This window comes from Sinocyclocheilus grahami, unplaced genomic scaffold (assembly GCF_001515645.1).
Source record: "Sinocyclocheilus grahami isolate Dianchi unplaced genomic scaffold, SAMN03320097.WGS_v1.1 scaffold280.1, whole genome shotgun sequence".
Classification (NCBI taxonomy): Eukaryota; Metazoa; Chordata; class Actinopteri; order Cypriniformes; family Cyprinidae; genus Sinocyclocheilus; species Sinocyclocheilus grahami.
In genome coordinates this window covers 1,907,875-1,921,019 of record NW_015505459.1, presented here as the reverse complement: position 1 = coordinate 1,921,019, position 13,145 = coordinate 1,907,875, and the positions used below count along the sequence as shown (strand labels likewise).

The 13,145-nt window shown below is 35.6% G+C and overlaps 1 protein-coding gene across 1 annotated transcript in view; it reads left to right on the top strand.

Moving 5' to 3' along the window:
* LOC107600261 (uncharacterized) overlaps nucleotides 1-13,145 on the top strand; it is a 15,667-nt gene that overhangs the window by 1,188 nt on the left and 1,334 nt on the right. The window contains exons 2-6 of the mRNA XM_016292105.1: nucleotides 9,013-9,204; nucleotides 9,562-9,825; nucleotides 9,985-10,098; nucleotides 10,941-10,990; nucleotides 11,402-11,452. Coding sequence (XP_016147591.1) covers nucleotides 9,013-9,204; nucleotides 9,562-9,825; nucleotides 9,985-10,098; nucleotides 10,941-10,990; nucleotides 11,402-11,452 — 671 coding nt within the window. The remainder of the gene's footprint in view (nucleotides 1-9,012; nucleotides 9,205-9,561; nucleotides 9,826-9,984; nucleotides 10,099-10,940; nucleotides 10,991-11,401; nucleotides 11,453-13,145) is intronic.

Here is a 13,145-nt window from a genome sequence, read left to right as displayed (position 1 = left end):
CGGAAGTTTGATCAAAATCAGACAATGTATGTGTATGTTATAAGACACTTCCTGTTTCTCATTTCTCGCCATAACTTCATCGCCTCGCCACGAGCAAACCGTTCGAGATATCAAAAATCTCTTCGCAATTTAGCGTCCCCCATGTCTTGAGATCCTGTTCACCGAGTTTGGTGGCAATCGGTTGGAAATCTTCAGACAAGTATATCAAATTCCAGAGCATGTACTTTTTACACAGCCCTGAATAGCCAACTTCCTGTTGGGCGGAGCCTATGACATGCAGTGCAAAAGTTGTTCGGCTCAATGAGTTCTATATGTGTACTGAGTTTCATATGAATACGTGCAAGTATGTGTGAGCTATACATCAAGTTTTCCGTCTGTGTTCCAGGGGGCGCCGTAGAGCCCCTCTACCACGCCCAGGTCCCAGCCTCTGCGGCGTCCTAATGGCCGCAGGTTCCAACGCGTGTGCACATTTTCAAGAGTTTTTGAATATGTTAAGGCCCCCAAAAAGCCCCGGAAGGTTGAAAAAAAAATTATTAAAAAAAAAATCCTTAGGGGATCAATAGGGCCCTGCGCCTTTCTGGCTTGGGCCCTAATAATAATCCTTAGGGGATCAATAGGGCCCTGCACCTTTCTGGCTTGGGCCCTAATTAATAATGAGTGATAATATTGGTGATAATTGTTTTGTTGAAGTTGTCTTATTGCCATTAAACTGTTTGTTTAATTAATGGTGTTCTGACTTCTTTGTACATTTTTGCTCTGAAACTGTGTATAATATTAATTGGATTTATATAATCATTGCAGTATGAGTAAATAAAGGTGAGGTGTCATGCTTCTTTCTCTTATAGCCATGAGAAACATTTATTTCTAAAATTAAGCAAGATAGAGATATTACAGATCTTTAAATATATGTAAGAATAAATGGCCCTGTTTTCACCTGCATTTAACATAAGATTTTGGGTAACACTTTACAATATGATTGCATTTATTATAATTAGTTAACTACATTATTTAACTAATATTGTTGAATGCTTCTAAATAATAATCAACCAGTTGCTGGTCGCCACTGACTTCCATAGTATTTTTATTTTCTATACCATGGAAGTTAGTGGGGACCAGCAGTTGTTTGATTACCCACATTTTTGAAAATATCTTTTGTGTTCAGCAGAAGAAAAAACTCATACAGGTTTGGAACAACTTGAGGTGAGTAAATGATGACAGTTTTCATTTTTCAGTGAACTATCCCTTTAAGTGTTCAGAAACTTACATACAGTATATTGCCATAATATCATGTGTGTACTTTCCAGAATAGTTTTTGTTTTCACCTAAATCAAATGTAATGAGGATATTCCCATTTCTCATCCTTCATTCTGATCAGCCTTTGCTTCATTAATGAAGTAGTAAACTCACATACTGCTGAGTAGGAAGTGCAGTCTTAACTGACTGAGCACCGGAAAGTTTGGTTCTTTTTTTAGTGTTCATGCTTCCACCACAGAGCTAAGCTGAAACATTAATCTCACCATTTGTTCTCATTCAGCAAACAACTCTACATCTCACTGTTATATGCTGAAAGTTTGTGTTTGCATGTACTCTATCCATTACTAAAAAGGTTTTTAATAGTTTTTGGCTTTGCACAGCTATAGCACAGGAATAAACCACTTATGAATTCACTTTTTGACACTTTTTGCACTCAGCAGCAAATTCTGATACTGACATAAAAATGCATAAAAGACAAAAGAGGAAATGCTTGAAAATGGTGAGATGTAAGTTTTAGCAGTTTTAGCTCAGCTCTGTCTGTGGAAGAAACCCCACGAGTATTAAAAAAAAACTGTCCAGGGCTCAGTCAGTTGAGACTCTTGTAAAAACATCTCATACTTCTATTCAGCAGTATGTGTGAATATACTACTTCACCTTTGAGTTTCAGAAGGAACTTGGTTTCTTTTTGTCAGTGTGGCACTAAACTTCTATTTCTACTAGGAAGTCAATGCAACAGCAGCAATTTAGAGTTGTTTCATTTTAAAGGGGTCATATGATGTTGCTAAAAAGGACATTATTTTGTGTATTTGGTGTAATGAAATGTGTTTATGCGGTTTAAGGTAAAAAAACCCACATTATTTTCCACATACTGTACATTATTGTTTCTCCTCTATGCCCCGCCTTTCTGAAACGCATTGATTTTTACAAAGCTCATCGGTCTGAAAAGCAAGGTGTGCTCTGATTGGCCAGCTATCCAGTGCGTTCTGATTGGCCGAATACCTCAAGTGTGAGACGGAAATGTTACGCCCCTCACCATATTGTGATGATGCCCTGTCCGGCCGGAGCGATGATTCAAAAACATGAAAACCCATTATAAACGAGGCATTCGTTGCATCCAGTGGGGACATAATTATGGATTATAATGACTTATACTGTCTTTTTACACGTTGCGTTGCATCGCGCCGCACCACGTAAACATAAAACCATGTCTGCATTTGTGATCGGAGAAATGACAAACAACAAGCCCTACTCTACACTGCCCAAAAAACTCGCATTAAATATAAAAAACGTACTTACAATCTGTGAGTCAGAACAGCCGGTATTGTAGTCTACTCTCCCAGGATCAGGAAAGAGTCCTCCATAAAATGTGCTGCACACATCTGAATATTTGGGTTGGAGTGTTCTGGAACAGTGTTGTAAATACAATTTAACCACTGATTTCTAGTCGTGTCCATTTTTGGAAGACCAAACAAAGTAGTTTCGCTTTCACAACGAAACACAGCGTGTCATGTGAAAAGAAATGTCATGTGTAGCCTTTGCCTCACTTGTAGGCTAACTGATAAAATAGTCAGGGCAGCGCTGACAACACCTTTTTGTGCAAACTGCGTGACCGTAGTGTATGTGTGCGAGCACGTGTGATTGCAGTAATTCCTGTGTGCTGTATAGGTACAGTACTGTATGCTAATTTCCATTATTACAGTTAACTATGCGAAGTGGTATGGAACTGTAATGTGGTCAAGAGATCTGCCTGGAACTGCGTTTCCCTGAAAATAATTGCACGCCTCAGAACGTTCGTCAGCCAATCAGATTCAAGCATTCAAGGGCCCCGTAGTATAAAGCTGTATTAAATTATTCTCTACTTAAGAAAAGTTTTTATGAAGTATTTTTACTGTTAAAACCAAACTGATTGCTTTAAAAAGACCAAGTAAGTGTTACTTCAGTGAATTAAGTGCTTCAACTGTCCAGTGAGCAATAACACACATGCATGTGCTAACATAACCAAACACACACACACACACACACACACACACACACACACACACTTACTGCTAAATGGGAACTTTACAGTGGTTAAGTATTTTCCTTTGCTCTGAGATCTCAGAGGGGGTTGTGTGTCGAAAGTTTTCAGTTCCTGTTTTCAAATGAAGGCAAGCGCAAACAGAACAGACAGATTACATTTTTACATTTAGTTTTTGTAATATGTTTTAATATGCAAAAGGGGTGGGTTTCACAGTTTTGATAAATAAAAAATCCAACGGCACAACACTGAAATATAGGAAAAAATATAGAAAGGGATAACGTTTAAACGTCGTCAGAGTTGGTATTGTGGCTTTATCAGACACTTAACATTAAATGGAGTTGGTTTTTGACCAGCGAATGACTGAGATCTGTTTTGTCTGTTATTAGAACGGCTGTATCTGAGGCAGCAAGTGCATCGCATTAAACGCTTTCATCAACTTACAGGTTATAACTTTTATTGTAGCTATATGGGTGCTATAGTTTTTCTTGTCGTTTAATACACTTGATCAAAATATCATGAAACATGCACAGGATGCTAAACAAAACGCTGTACTTTTTCAAACATCACAGTTATTGATTTACCCTTACACTGCGAACAAGCGGAGATCAGTCTCCAGGCTGTGCGTGGCGCGTCAATCTGAATGGAGGCGGGGTGAAGTTATGAGGTTTCACAGTTTGAGAATGGCAAGCTCTTTTAAATGCTTTTCATTGGATAAATATGTGTAAAACCCTCAAACAGACACAAGGAAGACCAGTATAGGCTTAGATCTGACCAGTAGCATTGATTTAAAATAATAATAACGAGTTATAATAGAGATATGAAATTTGGATAATTTTCCACGGCACACCTGACTGGGCTAGGGTATGGAAACTGCATACAATGTATATTGCCATTGTATATATGGCAATATACAATATTCAAAATATTTACTTCTTTAAATATGAATTAGAGATTACATGATGTCCATTCCAAAAGGAGTAGTAGACCATTCATATTTACACATATTTGTATTGTAAATATGATCAGTTATCACCAATATAAAGATTTAGCAACTGTTTCCGTTTTGATTATTAAAACAGTCATGGATTGATATGATATTTTTTAACATGGCATATTCACAACTCTGAAGTGGCATATGGTTATTGGCATTTTGCAGGCTTTCAAATAAATAAATAAATAGTCTGGAATGAAATATGCCATTTGTCTAAGATATCAGCTCTACCTAGTGGAATTATTGTGCCAGTAAATATATAAGATAAATGAATATATGTAAAGGTCAAAAGTGGTTGTGTGGTTAAAAGTTTCTATATAGAAAATATATGAATCTCATAAAAAAAAGGCATGATGCATTCTTTAAAAAATAAAATTTCTTCTTTCTCTTCTTAGTATCCAGATCTTAAAGGGTTAAAAATAAAGGTGCTTCACGATGCCATAGGAGAACCTTTTTGTCTAAATGGTTCCATAAAGAACCTTTAACATCTGAAGAACCTTTCTGTTTGACAAAAGGTTCTTTGTGACGAAAGAAGGTTCTTCAGATTACAAAAAGGTAAGAAAGAGATGGTTATTTAAAGAACCTTTGACTGAATGGTTCTTTGTGGAACCAAAAATGGTTCTTCTATGGCATCGCTTGAAGAACCTTTTGAAGCACCTTTATTTTTAAGAGTGTAGTTGCAGAGTTACTTATCAACAGTTGTCTAAAGGGTACCATCAAAATAATCAAACTGATATTACATTAAAAATTGTTCAAAGCAAATGTGTACACGTTCATCTGATCCGATATCTGATCTTTTGGCTGTTTGAGAAAAAATATTATTATTATTTATTATTATTTATAAGTGGTCTTTGTCTGCTTTAAGTAAAGTGAAGTTATGATTTGGTTTGAACTGTTCTGGAACAGTGTTGTAAATACAACTTAACCACTGATTTCTAATCGTGTCCTCTTTTGGAAGACCAAACAAAGTAGTTTCACTTTCACAACGAAACATACAGCGTCACACGGCAGGCTTGAGTGAGGAACGGCTGGCGGAATTGAGAACGGCGCGGCTGGTGGATTCGTCGAAGGAGTGGCCGGCGGGCTTGCGGCAACCACATGTGATGACCCCGAGCTGGACTCCGCTTCGTCCACGGTGAAAGCCAATCCGGCGATCCGCAGCGAGAAGTTGATGTATTCCCTCAGCGACCAGCACAGATCAGCTCTAGGCATGACGAAGCAGATATCGTCCCCTTTTGGAAGACTAAACAAATTAAATTTCGCTTTCACAACGAAACACACAGCGTCTCCACGACATGGTGGCTGTGGCAACAACAATACCACAGCTAGAATAAAAGTTATGCCTTCTTTCTTTGTGTGAGCATTTGACCGGTGTTATGCAAATCTTCCCACACAGTGACGTAGACATGTGGGGGCATGTTTAAACGAGGTGTTTTAGGAGGGCGTGGACAGGTCTTAACTTTTGTAAAGAATATCTCTTTGGGTTTGAGACTTTAGTCTTTGCAACTTCAGGGATCTTATCTATGCACGAACAGCTTGTAACACTCCAAAGAGAAAGGACAATTTGAAATTGCATCGTATGACCCCTTTAAAGGGTTAGTTCACCCAAAAATGAAAATTCTGTCATTAATTACTCACCCTCATGTCGTTTCAAACCCGTAAGACCTTCATTCAACTTCGGAACACAAATTAAGATATTTTTGATGGAATCTGAGAGCTGTCTGACCCTGCATAGACAGCAATACAACTGAAATGTTCCCAAGTCCAGAAACGTAGCAAGGAGATCTGTAAAATAATCCATGTAACATCAGGGGTTCAACCGTAATTTTACGAAGCTACAAGAATAATTTTTGTGCCCAAAAGAAAAAAAAAAACGACTTTAGTCAACAATTCATCTCCTCCGTGTCACCCCGTAGCACCATTTTGGAGAGTATCCGCTGGACGTAAACAGCATATGCTGTTCTGTGTCAGCTGCGTCACACGGATACTCTGTTTTCGTTCAGATCAAATCACAACAACGTAGGAAACAGATCCGGCGTGACGCAGCTAAAATGATATGTTCCATATCAAATCTATACGCAAGTTTAAAAAATGCTAAATTATTTAGACAAAAATGGGACAAATAATTACATAATAATGTAGTCCTAATTTAAGCAAATTAATAAAAAAATAATAAAAATGCATCACATCCTGGTAGCAGCAGCAAAACTGTCAAAAAAGACTAATAATAATTAATAATTATAAATAATCAAATTTAAAATAACAATAATATAATTGTAATAAAAATATTCTGTTGCAACCTTACATAGCCTACTTCAGCATGTTTTCTCACGATTTACTGTTGAGCTATGAGTTCCTCACTAATTATTTGTGTCTTTGGTGTTTTTGTTTTGTTTTGTTTTTTATTTGGTGTCATGAGTGGGTGTCCCTTATTTTGCATCGCTGAAGGTGGCAACCATATATATATATATATGTTGTTTTCGTCATTTTTCGAGCAAAATGGTTCAAGCACAACTTTTCATGATGACACCCATTTATCCATTCCCCAAGCCACTTGAATATTATATTAATTTTACGTAAAGTATGTCACAACATTCTTTGTCTTCCATTATTTTTTATACCATTTAGTATAGTAAGTTAATAATGGTTGTGTTTATTGTGGCTTCCAATTTGTTTTACTGTGCAATATTTTATATTTCAAGCATGTTGCACTGAAAGTAATTAAAAATACAGCTAAATGGTTTATAATTGTTATATAATTATAACTTACAATTAAAATATAATAATTCAACTGACATTTTTTTACATATAAATGTTCAAGCAATATGCACACTATCATTGTAAGACATTTATACATTTTTCAAAATACATAACATTTCAAAGAATCTTTACAGAAAGGCATACTGTTGTGTCTATATGGTCAAAAACATCCTCACTGTTTTGATAGTTGGTGCTAGTCTTCATAAGTCACTTTCTAAATCTATTCTATTAAATCTCTTAGGTGCCCAACAGAATGATATACAGGTTGTGGACAAATTCATGTAATACATAGATCATTTGCCTCTGAAACCATACAATTTATTCAACAGCGTACTATTAAACAGACGACCTGTGCATAAATTGCAAAGTTTAAATCAATGTAAAAATGTGCGTTTGTCAATAGATATCTTAACATCCTTTTTAACATATTTTTAGCATATTATGCCAAGCATGCAAATTTAAGTCTTTCATTAGTAATGAGTGATAATATGAGTGATAATTGTTTTGTTGAAATTTCCTTATTACCATTAAACTGTTTGTTTGTTTAATTAACTGTGTTCTGACTTTATTGTACTTTTTTGTTTGCACTGAAACGGCTCATAATATTAATTGAATTTATATAATCATTGGAGAATGAGTAAATAAAGGTGAAGCGTCATGCCTCTCTCTCATAGCCATGGGAAACCTTTTTTGCAAAATTAAGGGAATGTTCCTGGTTAAATATGAGTTCAGCACTATAAACATTTAGCATTCTGACTCCTTTTTGACTCAAATGGAAAGAGTGGGTGATATTTTGGTCTGTTTTTCACACAAAGCCAAAACATGACTTAGGGTAGTCTACCAGACGGAACTATTACAGTATACAGTGGGGCAAATAAGTATTTGATACACTGCCGATTTTTCAAGTTTTCCCACTTACAAAGAATGGAGAGATCTGTAATTTTCATCGTAGGTACACCTCAACTGTGAGAGACCGAATCAAAAAAAAAATCCAGAAAATCACATTGTATGATTTTTAAAATTGGAAATTAATTATTTAAAAATCATACAATGTGATTTTCTGGATTTTTTGATTCTGTCTCTCACAGTTGAGGTGTACCTACGATGAAAATTACAGATCTCTCCATTCTTTGTAAGTGGGAAAACTTGAAAAATTGGCAGTGTATCAAATACTTATTTGCCCCACTGTATGTAAGAATATATGGCCCTACATGTTTTATCTGCATTTAAGATATGTTTTTTGGGATTCCATTAGTTATAATTAGTTAACTACATTATTTAACATGAACTAATATTAAAAAAAAAAAAAAAAAAACGTCTAAAGGATAATTCAATGGTTGCTAGTCTCCACTGACTTCCATTGTATTTGTATTTTCCATATTATGGAAGTCAAAGAGGACCAGCAGTTTTCTTGAAAATATCTTCTTGTGTGTTCAGCATAAAGAAGGAAAAAAAAATACAGGTTATACAGGTTTGGAACAACTTGAGGGTGAGTAAATAATGACCGTTTTCATTTTTCTTTCAACTTTTGCTTTATTAGTGTAATAGTAAATTTACACATACTGCAGAGTAGGAGTAGGAAGTGTTTTTGCTGGAGTCTCAACTGACTCCATACTGCTCATGTTTCTATCACAGACCAAGCTGAGCTAAAACTCTTTCATGAGACATTTCACTATTTTTAAACAACTTTGCAGTTTCCTCAGTTTCCTCTTTTTTTAGCTTACATGCATCTTGACGCCAGTAACAGAATTTGCTGCTGTATTTGGTTTCAGGAATTTGGTTTCTTTTCTGAGTGATCTTCAGTATCTATTAGGAAGTCAATGCAGCAGCAGTGATTTTGAGTTCTGTTTCTTTTTAAGTTTTTAATTCATGACAATGGCAATAAATCACAGACTCAGAATTCTTCTTTGTCTTCTAACCTTCAAAACAGGTAAAACACATGTTCATTAAAATATGTAATATTATATAATATGTATGTAACAAGTAGAGAGTATAGTTAGATATACAAGTGAAACTAAAAGAGTAACACCTCACGATTCCTACAAGGACAGAGTGGATTTCAATGATACAACCTTCTCTCTGACACTGAAGAACATGCAGAAGACAGACAGTGGACTCTACACAGCAAGAATAATTGGATTAATAAACAAAGATGTCACATACAGAGTATCTGTTATAGGTGAGTGTGATTTTGCTTTGTGTGTTCAGCTCATAAGACTTAATTATGTTGATGTATTTACTCTGTGCAGTATTATATAGTACAAGTGGAGAAATTAATCACATTTTCCAATCATGCTTTACACACAGATGATGTCAAAAATGTATATGTGGTAAAATAAAGTATTAGTCTAGCCTCTATCGGATTAAAGGCAAAAGCACTGCTGTGATGAATACAAACAAAAATTCTGAATAGGATTAAAAATGCAGGTTGTTGTTACAATATCTTACAAAAGTTTGAGGATGTATTGTTTGCTATTTTAAACACAGTTGATCAACTAATCTGATGTATCTTTGTGGAATATATATATTCTTTCAGATGCTGTGGAGGCTCCTGTCCTGACTGTGAACTCAAACCGTTCCAGCAGTGACTCCTGTACTGTGAACTTCACATGCAGAGCTCATGAGCTCATAATTACCTCTAGCTATCAGAACAACAGCTGCTCTCCAGAGGAAGTGACATCACATGAGATCCACACTCTCATCCTGTTCTGCAGTGAGGAATCCATCTTCTGTAACCATAGCAACCCTGTCAGCTGGAAAGAAGACAGATTAAATATTACACAGCTTTGTGTTAATAATGGTATCTGGCCAAATACACACACAAACAATGCACATTAGCTCACAAATCAATTACTGTATATTATTTTGTTTACTAAGTCTAACTGCTGAACTGTAGTGTGAACTCTGAAAACCTGATCTGTCAGCTGTATTTCTTATTGATATGTGTCTCTTTTTCCAGAGACTGAGACTATGAAGACTGATTCATTTCTCCTGTGGTCAGTAGTTGGTTCGGTGGCAGTGTGCATTTTGATAATATGTATTATAGTCTTTATATACTGCAAGTGTAAAAAAGGTATGTCCAAGTTGCCTCACATAAATTCTCTATGAAAAACTGATCTCTGTTCACCAATTTGATAAATGCATTACTTTTGTAAAGTAATTAAAAAGAATGATGGTGCTATTTCTTCTGTTTTAGTCAATTGTAATATTGTAGAAAACTGTGTTCTTCCACTTTTAAAAATGATTGTATCTACAGAATATGCTCTGATCAGATCATTTATACATCCTTAGTACTAACCAGTTAGTAACTAACAAGTAAAGATCTTTAAGAACAATATTTATCTTAAACAGTACATTCTAATTTTTGCCGTTTAGAACTTAATTTTTAGATTCCGTATTCACCACAACTCAACCCATCCTGTTCAAGTTTAAACGTCACAATGTTTTGTAACTATGATGAGGACAGAAACATATTTGTTCTTTGCTGGTGCCAAAAAAAGAAGGAATAGCAAACAATCATTCAATAATATTGAGAATAAGTAGTAAAAGCAAAACAAATGCAACAAATTCATAACTACTAAAGTTTTAGGTATAAACAGAAGAGATTACTGCTGCTTATTTTGTAATTAAACATTCTCAAGAAAACACTGATATGCAAAATCCCGAATGAATCTTCATTTATATGAAATGGTTTAAACTACACCTTCTGTTTTCAACTGAGTACATGAGGAAAGCCTCAGATGCAGAAGTTCCACATAACATAAAACTAAAGAAACTCAGTTTGGAATTAACAGTCAATATAAAAAATATCTTACTAAACCACATGCTATTTTTTTAGATGCATATATGAACATATTCTTTATTATGTGATAAGTCTTAATATTAATATATCGCTGTACATTTTAAACCTCACAGGTGCCCAGGAGGGGGTAGTAGAAGGTAATACAGTCTATGCTCCTGTTGAGGTAAGCTTCAAATTACTGTTCATCATTAAGCTCACAGACATCATTGATATGTTGTCATGTAGTATAGTTCTATTTATTTATGTCAGACATCAAAAATATTCATCTACACAAATCAGTGGCTCCCATTTTTTTCAAATCCGCTTTTTTATCTTTGTCAAAATTGTATAGCAAAATTATCACCACATATCACTTAAAAAAGAGGCAAAACTACATTATTTAACAGAAGACGATATTTGACTTTGCATAGCAAAAAGAATTCAGACATTTCAGCTATAAACAGAAGAGATTACTGCTGCTTATTTTGTCATTCAATTTCCAGAAGAAAAGAAAACACTGACATGTCCAATCCTGAATGAATCCTTCTGCAACTAAAAACAATCTGAATTCATTACATTTTACTTTTTGGCTCAGGAAATGCAGAAAATCAACAGTGACCGCAATACATATGATATTCCACACCAGGTGAGAATAAACTAGTTAACAGGCTATGATTTCATAAAATGCTTTTTGTATATACTTGAGGGTTGTGAATGTTTTATTAAATCATTTAGTTTAGTACTTGTTCAGCTAAACATGCAGTTATATTTGGACACTGACACAATTTTCATAATTTCGGCTCTGTATGCCACCAGAACAGAATTAAAAATAAAACAATCAAGATGAAATTGAAGTGCAGACTTTATTTCAAGGGGTTGAACAGAAATACAACATAAAATGGAATTACTTAGGAATTACAACCATTTTTATACACAGTCCTCCCATTTTCAGAAGTTCAAATGTAAGTTGACAAATAAATATAATCATAAATAAAGTCTACATTTTTTATGTTTTGTTGAAAATCCTTTGCGGGCAATGACTGCCTTAAGTCTGGAACTCATGGACATCACCAAAGATGCTTTGCCAGGCCTTTACTGCAGCTAACTTCAGTTGTTGTTTGTGGGTCTTTCTGCCTTTAGTTTTGTCTTCAGCAAGTGAAATGCATCCTCAATCGGGTTGAGATCAGGAGATTGACTTGGCCATTGGAGAACAATTCACTTTTTTACCTTCAAAAACTCCTGGGTTGCTTTTGCTGTAGGTTTTGGTTCATTGTCCATTTGTACTATGAAGCGCCATCCAATCAATTTTGCTGCATTTGACTGAATCTGGGCAGAAGTCCCTATACACTTCAGAATTCATCCGGCTGCTTCTGTTCTCTGTCACATCATCACTAAACACCAGTAACCCAGTGCCACTGGAAGCCATGCATGCTCATGCCATCACAATGCTCCACCGTGTTTCACAGATGATGTTGTATGCTTTGGATCATGAGCTGTTCCAAGCCTTCTCCACACTTTTTTCTTCCCATCATTCTGGTACAGGTTTATCTTAATTTCAGCCATCCAACGAATGCTTTTGCAGAAGTGGTCTGGCTTTTTTAGATGATTTTTTTTTGTGGTAAAGTCTAATCTGGCCTTGTGTGGCGAACCCTCTGTATTTGCTCTTGTAAAGTCTTCTCTTGATTGTAGACTTTGACAGTGACACGTCTACCTCCTGGAGAGTATTCTTCACTTGGCTGGATGTTGTGAAAGGGTTTTTCTTCACCATGGAGAGGATTATCTGATCATCCAGCGCTGTTGTCCTCAGTGGACGTCCAGGCCTTTTTATGTTGCTGAGCTCACCAGTGAATTAATTTTTTTCTCCGAATGTACCAAACTGTTGATTTGGCCACTCTGAATGTTCCTGCTATCTCTCTGGTGGATTTGTTTTGTTTTTGGAGCCTAACAATTGTCTGTTTCACTTGCATGGAGAGCTCCTTCGACTGCATGATGTGGGTTCAGAGCAACAGCTTCCAAATGCAAATGGCACACTTAGAAGCAACTCCAGGCATTTTACCTGCTTAATTGATAGAAATAATGAAAGAATAGCCCACGCCTGTCCATGAAACAGCTTTTGAGTCAATTGTCCAATTACTTATGGTCCCTTGAAAAAGAGGAGAGGTACATATTAAAGAGCTGTAATTATTTAACATTTCCTCCAATGTTGATGAGAATACCCTCAAATTAAAGCTCAGAGTGTGCACTTTAAACCCACATAACTATACCATGAATATGTTCTGGTCAGCAGCTAAAATAATAAAAAATTGTGTCATGTTCTGTTTTGGTTTTGAATTCCCTGT